Genomic DNA, 19143 nt, shown 5'->3' with positions numbered 1-19143 from the left:
CAGATTTTCATTTACTCCAGGAGTTCCAAGATCTGATCATCAGGGCTATTCCTGCAACACTCAGTTCTGCAATACTGTTTTCTTTCTTGCAGACCTTTATGACAGTTTTCGTTCAGGGAAATCAAGTGAGCTCTCTGAAGTACATTATATTGTACATATGCAGAACATTCTTCAGTTTTTTGGTTTTATATGCAGCATTTTTCAGATTATGCTAGTATATAGAATTATATTCAACTCAAACCTTACTCAGACATTTCTAAAAAAAAAACAGCCTTCAAGTTTCAATTGGTTTTAAAACAATTCCCATCTCATGGAGGAGAAGAACGGAAAAGAGTTTGATTAGATGAAAAATTCTGTTTACTAAACTGTTATTATGAAACCATCTGATATAGCTGTTATAGGTCACAGAAGACAGAAGCCATTAGTACATTTTAATTGTAAATAACACAGAAAATTCCTCACCTTCCTGAGTCCGATTCAAGAGGGTCATCGCTAATCGAGTCTGCATTAAAATCCAAAGGTTCTGCATCCTGGAGGAGTTCTATTCTATCTCTTTCAGTCCTACCATTTGATCGGGTATACTTCGACAGCGCTGAACAGATAAAAGGAAGGAAAGACATGTTTTTGTTCTATGAACACTGTGGAGCGTATGGAGATAGCAAACTTAAAAGACCAGAATAGTTAGTTACTACATCTCACCAAAAGTGTGATGATTTAGAGTGGATTCAATATTAAACCAAATACGACTACATGCTCAAATTTGAAATATTTCATTTTTGCATCTCCATTGTAACGTAACTACAATTTTTCTTTTGCCCCACCCCAGTAGGATGAATTCTACTGTGGCAAGAATCAAAGAAAATTAGAAGAATGTAAACTTTATATTTAAATAAAACAATCAATCAACCATTCATTCATCTTTCCAAACTCCTACTTTAATTAAGCTAGCTGGAGGGTTTTTAGTTGGGTTTTGTTAGTTTTAAAAGAGGTATTCTCATGAATTAATGAAGTAATTGTTGTCTCAAAAGAATGTTCAAAACTTCCCTCTTCCTTCTCCTTCTTCATTCTTTCTTCAGTTTCATTTCTAACTTGTTAGCTTAAAATATATAATGCCCCCCCAATATTAACACTGTGACAAATATACTTTTTTGAAGTTTAGAGCATCCACAGAAGTTTTTTGGCTAACGGAAGTTATTAAATGAACATGTATACACTCATGTGCCTTCAGACTGGTTGGTCATCTATCTGATTATGGTATTATTCCAGTCTGAGAAAGTCCATTTGCAACTACAAGAAGTAAATTTCAAGATTTAAAACTCCCAACTTCGAGACATATCCTAAATGAAGGCTGCTACTTTAATTGCAGTCATATGTCCCATAAGAAGACCAAGTAATTGAGACTAGTCAGGGTCTCCAACCTCAGCTTTCTGAAGTGTTGAGGATGAGAAGATACACAGCACTTTTCAGGTGTCTTTAATGGGCAAGATAACACTGTGCCACAGAAGGTAATACATCAGCACATCATTTAAGACAAAAATAATATATTTGAAGCGACTTGCACAGCCAGCGTTGTGAAGACAAGGAATTAAAAAAACCCCCCAAAACAAAAACTCTCCCCCAAGACCCAGAGAGCTTACGTCTGTTGGTACTGGTCTCTGAGAAGCTGGATTCTTTTTGGTCTGTGTGGACAACCCTGTTTCTAGTGGAACTTTCTCTATTTCCATATCGCTCCTTCCATTCCTGGGAAAAAACATAAAAAGTGAAAACATAACCTGTGAGGAAAAAGCAACACCACAAAAGCATATGTAGGATCAAGAAACATTCCAGACAGACATCTCAGAACTACCGCTCAACCACATCAGACTACGAAAGTAATACTTTGAAAATGTTCCTATTCAGTATCCTGAGGCAGGAAGAATTTTTATTTTATTTTAAACTCAAGATACATCCCCTCACTAAACCAGTTACCATAACTGTTCCTGAGGAAAAAAAAAAAAAACTTGAAGAAAACAAACTATGTATTAAATTTGCCCGTGTAGTTCACTCAACTGCACAAAGCTATGGCGGAAACGCCAATTTTTTGATTTCTACCTCCACCTAGTGTTAGAGTGGAAAAATAACCAGATGCATATAGCCATGTTTTACCAAGCTTGTTGCTGAGTTTCCATCCCATTTTACTATCTATATATTTTAATATGAAGGAGACAAATTCATGTCTCAACAGAAATTCTTCCAATTGCTCCAATAACTTTAAAATGTTCCAGGTTCATACCTAGATCTCAGTTTTCCAACCTGAATTGCTCTATGATTCTATCACTCTATGATTACGGACTGGTAAGAACTGGTATACTCAAAGTTATTGTGCTAATTTTTGCCACATGTTGCAGTTCCAAGCTGTAGAAGAATCAAACATTTAATCATGATGTAGGAGAGATAATACTTTCAAAAGCCCCAAAGTTTCAAAGATATGCTGCAGTACTTAATGCAAACTAAAAAAAAACAGGTAACATGTGAAAACAAGTCTGCTCGTGAACCAGAATTGTTGCTTAATGTCAGATCATTTCACTGCTACTATTTTGTTTCACAATAAGCTGAAGGTCTAAAATTACAAGATGGGGGGAGAAGATCAGACAAAAGGTCTATGCAGTATTGGCTGTCATCCAAAATTAAAGCATCTCTGGGCTTGAAAACCCAAGAAGTGTTAGTCACAGCATTAACTTGCATTTCTGCAGATATTTTTCCCTTTAGTCAGTTCATTTTTTTGCATGCATCCTTCTGATGTGTCTTTTATTGTGACTTTCAGTATTAAATTCCAATCATTATAAATTAATTCAAAACTAAAGCTGTAGTTCGCTGGAGGTCCTTAAAATGAAGCTGCCTGTACTACTTCTTATTTGGACTGACTGCCTTCACAGACCTTCCAATTCAGTATGCACTCTAAGTACGATCTGTGCTCAAAGCAGGATTTGAGTCAAACATTCTGTTCATTATTTAGTGGCAACAGCCTTAATTCTGTTTTAAATGTAACTCCCTCCTCTTAAGAATAAAAATCAAAATCTGTGCCATTTACTTTCCAATAAGCAGACAAAGCAACAGGCAAGTTTGGGAGGAGGATGTAGTCCTCCTTTCAGTGAGCATGACGACACTCAGGTATTTCGAGCAGAGCCGTATCAATGTAAGAGACTGATAATAAGCCATTTCAGGTTATTTTGCATTCAAGAAATCAGGACTCTTTCTAATGCTTGTTATACCTATTGGCGCACGCTCACAGGACACTGAGTAATAGAAGTGTCTAGGTATTGTAACCACAGTCATCTTCTTATCCTCAAAAATGTCAATTATTTTTCTCCCTCCCAGCCAAGAATATTCTGCAAGATTAAACAGATTCCATCAATTATTGGGGACTTATTTTTTTTATGAAGTCATGCTGAATTAAATAGCAATGGCAAATCCTATGAGATATTGTAGTATATTAATATTGTAATTAGCTAAAACAGTATCTTACCCTTCTTCTGTTTTCCCCTTCTTCCTGTCTTTGTCGTTTTCTTTTCTCTATAAATAAAAAATATTTATCTGAGTTCCACACACGAAAAGTCATTACCAGTGTGGGGTTTTTTTAAAAAAAACAACAATGAAAATGCCAAAAGGCAAAGCTGTTTGTCTATCATGGAGTGTCTCATTAAAATTAATTCCTCTTGATTCATCTGGTGTCAAAGGGTAACATTTGGATACTAGCTAGCAAAACAAAAATATCCTCTTACAAATAGCTGGAAAAAGTACAACATTAAGAAGAAACTTGAACATGACTGAATTAAGATCTTGCTGAAGTTCTGTGAGGCCCAAAGCATGACCTCAATATTTTGTGTCCTGCAATTAACCACTATTAAGCTGTAAGTGCAACATCACAGTATCAAAGAAATAGTAATCTCTTAAGGAAAGGACAGACATCCTTGTCTCTGAAAAAAAAAAAAACACAAAAGAAAATCCCAAAACCACAAAAAAACCCAAAAATCCAAACTGAAACAAAAACCCCAAACAACCTACTAATCTAAGTAAATCTATATTTTGTCTTCCATAAACTAGGAAAGGAAAATAAAAATATTCCATAATATAGTATTGTATCCAGATTATTTGATTTCTTAACATGTACTCAAGAATGATAACAGCTTTTAACAACTTCCAAGAAACACTTTCAACAGAAATTAACATTAAAAAGCCAAAAAGCTGTCCAGAACAGCTCTACAGAACAATATGCTTTCTGTGACACGATGCAGTGAGCTGAAACAGTAAAAAGTCCTACAGGAAACGATGGAACTTGGGCAGCTCAGTCAGAATACTCACACAAAAGAAGATTAAAATGAGTTTGCTGATGATAAAGACAATTCAAGTGTGACTTATACTTCATGACAGATTACACAAGCATCTGCTCAGGTATTAGATCAGTAATGACTTCAGAGGAGCACTTAAATGAACTGAAAAATATTCAGAAGTATCTGAAATTCAGATACTGGAAGAATAAAACTGACACTTCATTTGAGATGTCAATGAAGTCCAGCACTAGCTACACAGCACCCACAATGCTGTAAGTCTATTGCATTTTGTGCAGTAGGCTGCCTCAGTACAGTTTTCAAAACATTGACAAACTATATGGGGTTTTTTTGTGTGTGCACCATTTCAGGCAAGTTTAATGCAGGAACATATTATATTTTGTAGGAAGACTAGGATAGAGGATCTAACTTACCTATTCTGATTAGCTCTTTTCCTTCATCAATCAAATCAGAGGTCATTTCGCTATCCCCCATGAACTGCTGGAATCCCAAAAGATTCAAACAACGAGTTCCTAAACTGATAAAAGGAGAAGAAGAAGCAATTTCTTTTGTTATTTTACAATGAACAGTTTGGATATACTACAACAAAAAATGTAAAACAAATTATTCAGAAATTTATGGATAATTCACGTAAAAAAGCAAGAATACAAAAGGCAAGAGAAGAATATATTAATATGTCACAACTTAACTTCTGGAAAGGAATTGAATCTCTTTCTGAATCCTGAAATTAATATTATTAATGTAAAGAAACATAGATGATCTGTCTTTAAAATCACCTACCTAAAGTATGTGGCAATACAAAGAATGACAACAAGCATTGGGTAATATATATAGAACCCATCTGCAATGAAGGATAGCACTTTCATGGATCCCATTATCTGAAAAAGAAGTCCACAAGAACAAGCTCCAATCAAATAGATTCTACATATATCCATAAAGATTGTGCCACCTCACTGTTTTCAGTGTGCAACACACGACACACAATCCTTTACAGTTAGTGAGACATCTGATTCAGCTGATCCAGATATAATTGTTGCCTCTAAGAGTGTGTTCACTTTGTGGTGTCTAGATCTTGTTGTCTCACCTAACCTGGACTCACTTCAGATCTAGTGGATCTTTTAATCTGCTGTGAAAGGTGTCTCTGGACAACACTAACAACTGACTTGCTAACAATGAAAATGAGATGTAGCATGCTGTCCTACAAAAACTGGGTGTTCAGTAAAACCAAACTCACTGGTTTCCACTGTCAAGTTTGCTCTATATCTAAAAGGACATCCCATATGCTAAAGCCAGTGGAAACTAAAGCTATCAGGAAGCGAAGAACGCTCACGACACTTAAGTACGATCTACTTTCTTAGGATAAAGAGACAAAACCAGGAAATTTGAGCTACTGATGACTCCCAGCAATCAGTACCAAACTCGTGGTCTGTAAGAATTTCCCTCTGTTTACTACTGATGAAAAGATTTGAATATCTGAATCTTACTATAAGAAATATTTAAATATATTTTGTCTGTTCTCCAAAATCATACAGAAGCCTCAAAACCACATCTTCTGTACTTACAGATGTATAAGCGGTTGGCTGAGTGTTTCTGTGAGAGATCGTTGCATCCATATGGGTCAGTCCCAAGAAGTTCAAGCATAATGGTGGAGTAAGGCGGCAAAACAACCTGCACAAATGCGAGTGGCAATAGCATTTTAAACAATTTCTTGCATCAAAAATAGCAAGAAATCATAACGGGATATATCACACAATTATGATGTACCGCTTCTTAGGATTTATATCAATATGATTATAAATGAAAACATATAAATGAAAGTTTCATGGACATTGTCAATTGAGTATTCAACAGCAAATCTGCAAAATATAAGCCACATACTCACATGCCGCTGAAAAGCAGACTGTATGCATCTGTCTGATGATGTGAAGCTAAGTAATAGTAGTTAAATACACGTATCCTGAAGACAGTAGAGTAAACACAGATACTTAGGAAAAAGATGGTAAGAAAACAGGCCATCTGGGGGAAAAACAAAAAGTTGTCTGACTGTAGACTCTACTGAAGGTTTTAATGCATTCAGCACATAGTCTGCGCGTGCAACAGGTTAACTGCAGTCTGTTTTTCATTTTGAGATGTGACAATAACACCAGCTCTGACAAGAGCTTTAGGAGGGTTTTTCAACTAATTTAAACTGAGATTGACATTCAGCACTTCATATAAGCTAACACAATTGACCCTAAGATCATTTATTCTACCTTTGTAACGTAAATGAAGTTGCTGTAATTGCCCTGATAATTGCTATGACTGATTTCACTTTTCTTCCCACAAAACAAGTGTTTTCAATTCAATCTGTTTTGTTAGCATACTGGAACTTTCCAGCTCAATTCCCTTACTGATAAATTAGTGCATGTCTATACTAATCACACATGTGACTGGATTTCTGGTTAGCAGCAAATTCCTGTTTCGGAGAGGTCACACATGTGGGTGACAGACACAAAGTCTAAACACTTAAACTTCATGCTAATGTTTCACAAATTACTCTACAAATGATATTCTGTTCAATTGGGTAACATTTTCACCCTGTATCGGAGAGTTCTAAAAAGTGGCAAAAGGCAGACTCCCTCCACAAAGTCTGGTATAATGTATTTTAGAGACCTTCAGAAAGTCAACAGATTAGAGATTTATTTTAAAATCAATCTTCTCTATTATTGTTGTAATAACAATCTATCTGAAAAGATTTTTGTTGAGTGACTATCTTAAACTTACCTCTATGTATATATAATTATATGTCTTTTCTGCCAGCTGTATGAAAACTGCAAATAGCGACAGAACTGGTTTTGTGCTGAAAAATGTGCACTCTGACCACACAACAACTACAGAGAATGTGGCCAACATAACTGCAAGCACCCTGTAAAACCACGGTCGTAGAAGACATTCCCAGTACCACTCTGAAAAAAAGAAACACATACATATCCAGAATGGATTAATGAAAATTACACAGAACCCAAAATGGAGCTCCCTCACAAAAACTGTTATGAACTTCTTGCATGCACACACTTAAAACCAAGGCTGGAACTTGTGAGGTCACACACTCAATTTCAGAGCTTTTTCTAACACCTAGAGATCTGGCTTCGTCCTAAGGAATCATTTGCACAACTGGGGAAAAACAGGGTGGGATCTGTCTCCCAGACAAACTGGTCCTGGTGTGTGGGGCATGTGGAACAGAACTCTAATTTTGGCCCAGATGCTATGAGTGATCCACTTTTTGTCAGTCCATCTCTCACTCTCTCAGAAACAGAGCTTAAGCTGTAAAATTATATTGTCCTACCAAGTTAGAAGTTAAAATATGATTAGGAGAAGACACTTTCTGAAAAGATGCACAAGCATCTCCTAATGTTTGGTACATGACAGACAGAGTCTTTTACTCTTTGCTTTACTAGAAGAGCAGTGTCACCTCAATAATATGCCACAAATGCAGAGGGTAGCCATGATTCAACAATTTAAAGTTGATCCTTTTCTTTATTCTTCTAAGGCTTCAGAGTTTGCTATTGCTACTAAAACATGTAACTGCTATTAAATTTGTAAAAAACATTAAGCTTACAGTCAAGAGCATAAATCAATACCTGATGGCTCTTTCATTACATATATCCATTAAGATGCACATTTGCTTCCCTCTACTGCAACTGAACTTTTTACATAAAACAACTGGTTCTTCTTTCAAAATGGTACCAGTTACTCCTTCACATATTCAAAAATCTGTGTGACAGCACTTACCAACAGTTGGTGTGTAGAAATACTGAATAATTTTATTTTCTGGTTCCTGGGAATGAAATGTATGAACAAACTGTCGAGTTGCACTTGTTTCATTTTTTGCAACATCTTCTAGGTAAAATGCTTGTTCTAAAAGAATTTGCCACTGGACCTGTGCACGACAATGTCTCTGTACTGAATAGATTACCTACAATAAAGTCCAAAAAATTATGGTTACAACATACTTGTTTTATGTACGAGAGAAAAAGCCTTGTAAAATCCCTCAAAAACGTCTAAACTACAGAAATGCAAGATTAATTTTGTGCCCTCACAAAAGCAGTCAGTTAATTCTGTAAATATGTAAGCCATAAAAGGACTACATACACAATTCACGCAATCTATCTGTAGCAATAACAGCCTAATTTTTACAATACCACTTTATTTTTGCATCTTAGGGAATACCAAGCTTTTACTACAATTTCTTCTAGAATGCACTGATAATTACAAGGCTTACTCACAGACAGTTAAAACACTGTCAAGATATATTGCAACAAGAACGCTTTTCACACACCCAAAAATTTCATCTGGACATCACTTGGGATATTAAAACTTCTCTACTTTCTTTCACTGAGAAAAGTTTCTCTTAAGCAGCAATCCCCAAACCCAGTACACTCAGCAATTCAGGTAAAGTGCATTGCAAATATTTTTTTGACTAGTGTTTATTCTCATTACATTATTTTAAGTGAGGCATTCTCTCATTTATTAACATACCTGCTTGTGAAGTTTAACCAAACTTTTTTCACTTGGATAACTGTTCTGTCTTTCATCAAAATCTTCATAATCGTCCATGTTCCTACCCATTCTTTCCTGGTACTCAGTAGGGCACTAGAAGGACAAGAGAAAATTAACTGAAAGATGAAGGAGTACCAAGTGCTCTTTGTTAATTGTTGGTAAATGTTTGGGGCGTTTCACTCAACTGAATAGCTGACTCTAAACATAGATTTTTTTCTGTTTCTAAACTACTACATATGTCAGAATACCACAGATAATTACATACATCATAAGAAAACATTCCACAAAGAATTTCAACTCAAAGTCTGGTCAGAAACTCACAAGATGTCAATTAGAGATTTTATGTTAAGGGGGAAAGAAAATAATGTATAAGTATTCTGCAGGTACAGGAAGACCCCTCCCAACTGAATGATTAAGGCTGAAGATACGCAATTTGTTACCTTCTTTAGTATTGTATCAACGCACTTTCTCAAAGGGTGGTTATACTTGATACTCTCACTTACTTTACGGACTTCCTGTTGAGGAAAAAAATACAGACCTGTTTTACTATGTTAAAACAGATTTTAAAATTTTCAGGGTCAGATATGAGTTCCAACTGCACTCCCAGCGGAAAAGATAACTATCAGAGCTTAAAACCTATAGAACTTCCTAAAAGCCACAGCTTACCAGACTTCTAATAAAAAATAACTGAAGGGGTATTTGTAGAGAACATATATGTATTTTTTTAAGAACTCACCATGCTACTGTGAAAACATAACTCTGTGCATTTCTCGAGGATTAGTTTCTATGCATAAAAGTTCAAATGGAAAATACTCTCTTGCTTTAGTTGTAAGTAAAAATTAGTTCCTAACTTACTCGATTTATTTATTATTTTAAGTAGCTTGATTAATACAACTTTACTTCATTTTACATCTTCCTTACATTTATCTCCACACAGCTCACTTCTGAGACAATTTGGCATTTACCAGTAACAAAAAGAAGCTACCTAACAGCTAGATAACTTGTGGCAGAACTGTCTCTAGGAGTTTACCAGGCTTAGTGAGAACTAGATTCTATTCTTTATTCTACCGGCAATCCAGAGATAATATTTTGCTGCCTTTTTGTTGTTACAAACAGTATTTTTTAAAAATATATTTAAATTCTAGACTTTGGAGGACAGAAATAATTGTGAAGCCTTAGAAATTTTATCAAATTGGATGATTTGGCAAATAGAAGCATCGTATTTCCACAGTGTGACACAGGAGGCCAAACAGATATACACAGCCCTCTGATACACAGAAGGTGGTTCCAACAAATGACTGTCATAATTCTGGATTCCCTCTGAATCCCCAGAGCTCTCAATAGCTCTGATTAGCCTGTGGCAAAGAATTTTTCATTATGTATTAGTATTATGAAAAACTAACAGAATCCTCCAAGAATATCTGTAAGGGTCAATCCTAACACTCAGCCCTGCCAAATACAGCACTAGACTGGAAAAAAAAATTTTGAGAGGTATCCTCTAGTACATTTTCTTCTGTATTCACAATCTCTGATAAAGGAAGAAAACTAAAGATTAAAACAAAGTGGTGAAAGCTAAAATTTTGACACAGCAGCAATTCATACTATTTACAAACACGTTCTCAGCACTGGCATTATTAAGAATTGTTAAGTATTTTTCACACACTTCAGTGTTCCTGTGAAGGTGAAAAATTAAATATTGGTGAAGATTTCTCATGTGTAGTGCATTTGTTTCTAGACTGGCAAAAAAAAGGGGGGTAGGGGAGAGAAGTGAAGTGCCAAACCTTTAAGATTTTATCATGCATTAGCAATACAGTATATTTTGTTGTGTACGACATAACCTCAGTATCTGTCAGCCAGCATACCTTACATCAAGGACAACCTAACACAAGACTGCAGTCTAATCCAAGACCCTGTTTCCACAGAGGTTTGCTGCCTCCCTGCGGCCCAAACTAGGGATGTCACCACGAGACTGAAGAACTTACTACAATCCTTCAGACTCCTACCCATCCCCGCTCTTTCACATGGATACTAATGATGTCGAAACAGAAAGTCCAAGGTCAATTAAAAGAGATTCCAGAGTCCTGGGATGAATGCTAAAAAAATTCAGGAGCATGTGTAGTGTTTTCCTCAGTCCTCTCAGTAATTGGGGGAGACTTTGGAAGAAACAAGCAAGCCCACGGTAGCAATACCTGGCTCCAGAACAGGTGCCTCTGCCAAAATTTTTGGCTTTTAAACCATAGAAGAGCCTTTAAGGCACAAGGTATGCTGTGTTTAAGGGTAGAGAACGGAGCAGAATAGAGCATTTTCAGTTGGAAGGGAACTACAATGATATCTAGTCCAACTGCTCTACTACTTCAAGGCTTATCAAAAGTTAAAGCAGGTAATTAAGGGCATTGCCTCTTAAAACTGACAGGCTTGGGGCATCAATCACCTCTCTCGGAAGCCTCTTCCAGTGTGTGACCACCCTCTCGACAAAGAAATTCTTCCTAATGTCCAGCCTAACCTACCCCAGTGTAGCTTTGAGCCATTTCCACGCATTCTGTAACTGGATCCTAGAGAGATCAACATCCCCCTCCCCAAGCTGTCCATGCTGATGGATTCAGGCACGGAGGGAGTCCCAAGCTCAGAGGCAGAGGGGAATCAAAAATGGGAGCTGGATTTTGGGAACTCGAGATCAGGATTTAAGGCGGAAGAACAGACTGAGTCCTACATGGATGCTGGCCACTGAAGAAGAGAGCTTAACCCCTGTGATCCTTCACATAAATGGAATAGAACACTACCGCTGGTCAGCTGTTTTGGCTGTTTCTCCCACGAGGTGCAACCCTTCACTTTCCTATGACTCCTTTCTCTTCCTGGTACCTCCAGCGCAACACACAATATCCAGCAGTCCAACCTTTGTCCTACTCCTATCAACACCACTAAACCATGTCCCTCAGTACAACATCTGCCCTTCTCTTCAACACCTCCAGGGATGGCGACTCAGCCACCTCCCTGGGCAGCCTGTTCCAGTGCCTGACAACCCTCTCAGTAAAGAAATTCTTCCTAACATCGACCCTGAACCTTCCCTGGCACAACTTAAGGCCATCTTCCCTTGTCCTATCACTCGCCACTAGGGAGAAAAGACCAACCCCCACCTCGTAACAGCCTCCTTTCAAGTAGTTGTAGAAAGCAAAAACGTCTCCCCTCAGTCTCCTCTTCTGCAGGCTAAACAGCCCCAGATCCCTCAGCTGTTCCTCCTATAACATAAGCTCCAAATCTTTTACCAGCTTGGTAGCCTGCCTCTGTACCCTCTGCAGCACCTCAGTGTCCCTCTTGTAGTGAGGGGCCCAAAACTGGACACAGTACTCGAGGTGGGGCCTCGCCAAAGCTGAGTACAGGGGCACGATCACCTCCCTGCTCCTGCTGACAGCATCATTCCTGACACAGGCCAGGATGCCGTTGGCCTTCTTGGCCCCCTGGGCACACTGCTGGCTCATGTTCAGCTGCTGCCCATCAACACCCCCAGGTCCCTCTCTGCCTGGCAGCTCTCCAGCCACTCCTCCTCAGCCTGTAGCGCTGCTGGGGGCTGTTGTGGCTGAAGTGCAGGACCCAGCGTTATCACTTCTAGTAGCCGACACAGCCTGCAAAAACGTGCTGCTAACTTCAGAGAGTGCAGCCTCTTATAAAAGGCTGAGCTGAAAAGTAAAATGACTGAATGGAATTGGTTCTGTTTAGCTCAGACCAGGACATTAGCAAAAAAGCAGTCATACACAATTTACATGAAGATTAACAAAACACATGTACACTGTATTTTCAAGTTCACTCTGGAATGTTATTCACTAGTGACCAATGTTACATCAAAACAGTCCTTAAAGTAATAAAAATAACTAATGATGGTTACTGGGTTGCCAAATTCTTCATATCAGGGACAATTTCTCTTTTGATTTTTACACAGGATTGCATGTCAAAGTGGCACACTATGACGATTTTCTTAATTTACTGATATTCCACAGTAAGTTCACGCTACTCATGTTTCTCTTGCCACAACTACCCCACATCAGGCAATACAGAAATGACTAACACTTATTTCACTCATTTTTTAGTGAAAGCTAGTTAGTTACCTCCATAATATCCTCTAAATTCTCCTCTGCATCTGCTTTTTCAGTCATCAGCTTGGCAGCTTTGAAATAGGTCTTCATGAGTAGATAACCCCTCTTGGCCCCATTCCAGTGAGAACGGGGAATTTCAACCAAACCATAACCCAAAAGCAACACCAGAAGAAAGAGACCCCATGTATTTGCAGCAGCTATCCCAATAGTCTGAAGTTGGTTCCTAAGGAGGGAAAAAAAACAACAACCAAACAGCAGCAAAAGCAAGGAAGAAAAACCAAACAAATAACATCCTTGAACCCCACCCACAGGAAAGCAGCCTTGGAAGTATTTATGCATCAACATGGCTTTCAAGTTTACAGGAAGAGACTTAGTACCATCTTGACCATACTTAAAGCTGGCACTATTTTTCTCTAACTCCCATGTTTCTTCTCCTTCTGGAGCGAAGACAAAAATGTCTGTTCTCAAAGGAGGACATTCATCTGGGAAACACGAACTTAGCAAACTTACTGAAAGTGAGGTCAAAACACTGTAATAGGCAGTCACACTAAGAAACAGCCTCAGAAGCCAGGATTTGTATTCAGAAGTGGAAGTTGAAAGCAACTAGGTGTTAGAGTGCTTACTCCTGTATCTAGGATGGAAGAGCACTGACAATGCTGTAAATACCAATTACTTCAACTTACCTTATAACTTCTAATTACAATCTACAGTAGACAGAAGCGCTACACAGGAAATATTGTCAAGGCCTTTTGAAAGATGTTATTCTGAAAACACTGAGAAAATTTCTGCACTAGTTTTGCAGATGCGTTTGTAGGGAAGAAAAAAATCCAAACGTTGCAAATAGGATTCCTCTGACATGCATATCAGTATCAGAAAAAACAAAAGAGAGATTTCTATAAAGGTTCAAAGAATTCCTTTCCAGGAAAAATTAACAAAATTTTCCAACTATGTACCAAAAATCAGACCAACTAACATCGTTTTTTAAAGAAGACTCCTTTCATCTACAGAAGAGATTATCTACAACAACCTTCTAAGAACTCATGCAAGTGCTTACCATTGTAAATTGAAGTTTGGGTTTACAGCCACATATATTAAAAATGCTCCAAAAATCAGCAAGTAAGTGCCATAATAGATTGCATTCTCAATCAGTGCCGTTTTAATCTTTCCAGTAATGGAGAACCCTCCAGATCTAGCATAGGACTGCATGAAAGGTAGCAGAATCCTAGGAGGAAAGCAAATAAAATGAAACCACATCAGACAACCAAAAAAATTAAGTATTTCAAGCAGTGGCAGTATACTGAGACAGGTATTTAAGATGTTTAAGCTAAAGACTCCCAAGCTTCTAAAAAATTAGCTAGTTATATGTTTGTATTCTAGATGTGAATCAAGAGGAAATGGCTGTCACCCGAAAAAGAGCTAAAAAAAGTATGCTTACTTTAGTACGTAATTATTGGAAAATTTCACTGCTAGCAAATAATATGTTTAGCAAGATCTGCAGAATAGTGATATATATATATATTTAAAGAGTACTCTAGGATTGTTAAGATGTTGCATTTAGAAATTACATTAAAGTCTTTGTTATATTCTTTTGTCTCACTTACCATGTTAAAAACTGTGATGTCCAATACACAACACGCCAGAAAATGGGCATAATTCCATCAGGAATATAACTCCATGGTTTGAAGCATTTTTGCTTGCTGTAACAATGTAAAGAAGCTTACTGTTCGTTGTAGGATCAAAAGTATAAAAAAATATATTCTACAAATTCCCCTATCTAGAAAGGTCTTTGAAAAATAGCACACAAGTAATACACTAGTATTTGAGTATATAGTCAACCATCAGCCATCAAAGAATAAAATAAATTACCTCTTAAAAATATTTACCATTCTCCTCACCACAAATAACATACATGGACAAGGCCACTTTCTTAGAGAAAGCAGCTCAAAGACTAAAGAGAAACAAAAAATTAAAGGTTATAACTTCTCATTGGAGGCAGAAAGTATTTTCTTCATGGAAAAGACAGTATTTCTGCGGACAGAATACCATTCAACTTTTGTTTTTGCAGCAGGTTTTCAAAAATATCTAGGGACTGCATGACCTAGCTCTACTACCTAGAGCACTTTCCGCTAAAAAAACTGTATTCGTAGTTTCTTCTGTCACTGAGCTTGATTTAGTCAGACTTAAATAAATTTGATTTGTTGAGTCAATACTTTTCTGCTTGCTCCAGAAGACCAGAAAAGCCATGAGAGCCTTTTTAGTAAAACAAGAGAAAAAGACAAAGTGCCCATCCACACTAAGACGCTTTGATTTTTTATTTCCACACGTGTCTAGCTAATGAAGCAACGGTGAGTCAAGGGGCAAGACAGTCAATTTAATAGGAGTTTCTATTGAGAAATAATTGGTGTTTTCCAGGGTCAAACCAGTTAAGCCTGAGTTGTGAGTTTTTATGGACTCAGCCTAAGTATTTTCAAAACTAACAAACTACCAAAGAATAACAGGTTGCGTGACTAAAGGTTTCAAAGTAAGTTTTAAGATCTGAACTGCACCAACACAGCAGCTGCTCAATTACTACTTAAGGTGGTATTTCTGTTTGATATACACAACTCATATAATATAGCATAACATCCATCAGCACATTCTGAAACTATAAGTAAAGGCTACAGAATAGTTTTCAAATTGCTTATTTAGTTAACGATGTTTAATTAACATGTCAGTAAGTCTAGCATTTTACTCTTCCTCCATGGATATATGACCTTCAAATAGCCTCTACTTTAGGGCAACAAAACTGGCAATACTTTGCATGGACCCATCAACTGACAAATGCTCTAGTCATCTTACAGGTAACGACATTACACATCTACAAGAGGTGGAAATAGCCAAAGGAGGCTCAAAAATGAGCAGCCACAGAAAGAGCCTACATTCACCACGGTTTTAGAGATTATTTCCTCCCTGCCAGAAGACAGCAAGCAGGCTCTTGATACATTGGTAGAACACTGTAAATTTCAGGTAATTACAATTACTATATATACACAATTATAGTAATTAGATATATTGTTTCATATAAGACAAGCTTACTAATTTCACTCATGAGGTATAAAATTAGATTTTCAAGTCTTTAAGATTATGAAGAAAAGATAAGCCTTCACCAACACCTCTCCTCATCGATTACCAAGATTGCTCGAAACGCTTAGTTCCACCATTTCAACAACAAAACGCCTTTCTGTGGGCTTCAAATCTTACAATGCCATATCACACAGAAAATATTTATTAGTCTTAAAAATATAAAAAAAGAAAATCATAAAATACTTCTTTAAAAACAGTCTAAAGAAGAAAACATATAGGTCATACCTTGGAGCAAGAGTAACGTAGGATCCATTGCTTTCAACAGGGCTGGAGTTAACAGCAAGTTTGCACCGATTATAAATAGTCTAAAAGACAATTAATTTTGTAAATAAGTCCCATTTTTAAAGACATTTCCTGAACTCACAGTTTACATTTGGGAGCAATTTTATTAATAAACCCACAAAACAACATGCACTCTTCAGGACAAGTAAAAAATTTGAAGTATTTTTGTGTTGCCTAAACAGATTTTTTTAAAAAATATTATAAACAAATAATGAAATCTTAAAACATATGAAAAAGAGCTGAAATAGAGTTCTCTGAGACCAACAAAAAACTAATTTCATGACACAATGTCATGAAAAAGGTTACATGTGTTTAGTTCAATAAGATACTATTTCGAAAAATTATTTGTTGTTTACGATATTGTCTTCTGAAATTATGATTTTAAAGAAATACCACACACATTCTATGCAACTAAGCAGAAAATATCACAAGTTTCTTACCGTACTGACATCCAGAGGCAGTATAAATACAATAAGAAAGCAAAGATACCAAGCCAATAGTGTTGCTATGATCACCAGCCTATGTTGTTTCTTGAAGTCTCCATATCGATGTAGTAGGAATAAGGCCAGAAAAAAGACAAACACTATCTCAAGGCCCAGCGCTGCACCACTCATTATTGAATGTCCACTCTAGCCGCACAGCACAGCTCACTCAAGAAAGCTGATCAGAACTGTAAGCAAAAAGACATTTAATTACATTAAAACCTCTGGAACAAATTCATGCAGAAAAGTGTTCTTAAACATACTAATAGACTTTTCTTATTTCACATGACAAAACTCCAATCAGAAGATGAACAAGATCTTCAGCAAGGTGCTCTACAGTCCTCTGCAGAAATCAAAATACCATGTCATTCTTGTTTTGTCATTTCTAGCAATTTATTAGAACAACTCCCCTTCAGCTTCTTGATACACAGTATATCCAGAAGTCAAACCTCTGTTCCTGAGTAAGACTATAAGCCTAACCCCTAAGCGCCATAAAAATTTCTAAACAAAATCTATTCTGCTCTTTTTTTTTTTTCTTTTAGAAGAAATCAACTAATTTGGACAATGAGTTAAATGTTTAAACTAAATGCTTCTGGAAACATTTAACAGTACGAGCAACTATTCAGCCTTAACAGAGCATAAAAACACAGGAAAGTATGTCAGCCTACTTGGGATGTACCTCTTTCAGGTTTGAAATTTCATGTAATAGGAGGCAAGATGCTATCTAATTCACCTTTCTGCTCCTGTTGTTCTTCAGAGAAACTACGGTCTCAACTAACTCCTTGTCAGTCTTGCCACAATATATTTTTGCTTTGCTTTTCCTTCTGGATCTAGCTATTTTTGTGTTACAGTGTCAGGACTGCTAGAAGTGCCTAGAAAGTTCACAGACCTTCATACAGACATGCTATCATGCAAAGGATCAATGAGCTGCACAAACCTGAGAAAATTTCATTGACTTGCTAGATCATTAAACTGCTTCTAATCTTCTTAGTAAGCATCATTTTACCATAGGCATGTCACACATGATTTATTAGTTTTTTTATTAAAGGGTTTATTACTTTGGTCAGGCTGACTTGCTTCTCCATCAAGATTATCATTTCAGTTGGTTTGATTTAACAGAAACAGTTTTTGCTATGGCTTCCTCACTGCCAGATTTTCAGTGCTTTGACTTTTCACTGGAACTTTAGAGATTTTCAAGAAACACTACTACTGAAATTTTCTTAATTTACTTTAAAATCCTTTAATAATTTTTTGAAATGAATTATTTCTTTTACTAATCTCCTACTATACTCCTTAAGTAGAACTGTTATGGATGAGAGCATTTAGTCTGAAAACTCTCTTACTTCCACTAAAAACTTCCTAAGTTTGTGATGCCAGTACTTCCTTGTGGACACACAGGACAATTACTCTGTGACTTTCATCTGAAGATTTTTTCCAGTTTTGCTACTTTTGCAGTTAATTTCCAAATAGTAAAAGCAGCGTGTTTACTCCGTATCAGCAGCTATATACGTATCATCCCCTATTGTGAAAGTAACTCAAGTTACCTTCCTGCTTCTTATCAGAGATACACACACTATCTTCTACCTTTCATCTAATACGTTTATCAAATTAGTACAGACTTGTAGAATGTGTTGGGCTCAGAGCCCCATCCAGCCTGACCCTGAATGTCTCCAGGGATGTGGCCTCCATCACCTCTCTCAGCAACCTGTGCCAGTATCCGACCACCTTCACTGCAAAGAATTTCTTTATCTGCATTTCTGTGAGGTCAAAGCATCCTGTTACTATCTTCCTGTACTACGTTTTGGCTCAATCATTCGTAAATCACGCTTCTAAGACACCTAACTTATTTCTCAATCACTTATTCTAAGCAGATCCCTTTCTCTTCTATGACGCCGTTATTGTTTTCTCAGAAAACAGACTCTTTTGCATTTATATTATAGTAGCAAATTCCACCCAAAAAATATTTAAAAGAACTACTACACATAGATTTCACTAAGGCACTGCTACTTGACATAGATAGCTTTGGGTGCTCATTATACCCACACCTTATGCTATGTAAACAAAAAAAAAATTATACATCATACCCTCCATTAGTCACACCTATACATTTTTTACTATAGTCACACCTTAAAAAGCTGCTATCAAAACAGAAGGCGAAAAGTTTTTTGTGCAAGATGCTACATTCAGTTACCACTATGAGGGAACTTCCAAAAAGACCTCAAAAACGTACTGAATATTCTTAAATTGAGAGGGAACTGTGTCTTAGCACAACTTAACTCACTTTCAAATATTAAAAAAAAA

The 19143-nt window shown here is 36.8% G+C and overlaps 1 protein-coding gene across 1 annotated transcript; it reads right to left on the bottom strand.

The window, feature by feature from the left end:
* Window positions 1-458: 458 nt before the first annotated feature.
* LMBRD2 (LMBR1 domain containing 2) lies at window positions 459-17030 on the bottom strand. Its single transcript, XM_009872666.1, has 16 exons — window positions 16801-17030; window positions 16304-16383; window positions 14557-14652; window positions 14010-14177; window positions 12968-13178; window positions 9308-9382; window positions 8847-8960; window positions 8100-8283; window positions 7092-7273; window positions 6211-6344; window positions 5891-5996; window positions 5109-5206; window positions 4742-4845; window positions 3506-3552; window positions 1638-1740; window positions 459-592 (listed from the first exon to the last, which is right to left on the bottom strand). The coding sequence occupies exons 1-16, from the start codon at window positions 16972-16974 to the stop codon at window positions 459-461; spliced, it is 2010 nt and encodes a 669-aa protein (XP_009870968.1). The 5' UTR covers window positions 16975-17030.
* Window positions 17031-19143: the final 2113 nt, after the last annotated feature.

Source organism: Apaloderma vittatum, unplaced genomic scaffold (assembly GCF_000703405.1).
Source record: "Apaloderma vittatum isolate BGI_N311 unplaced genomic scaffold, ASM70340v1 scaffold21367, whole genome shotgun sequence".
NCBI classification, from domain to species: Eukaryota; Metazoa; Chordata; class Aves; order Trogoniformes; family Trogonidae; genus Apaloderma; species Apaloderma vittatum.
This window is presented reverse-complemented; position numbering and strand designations above follow the sequence as displayed.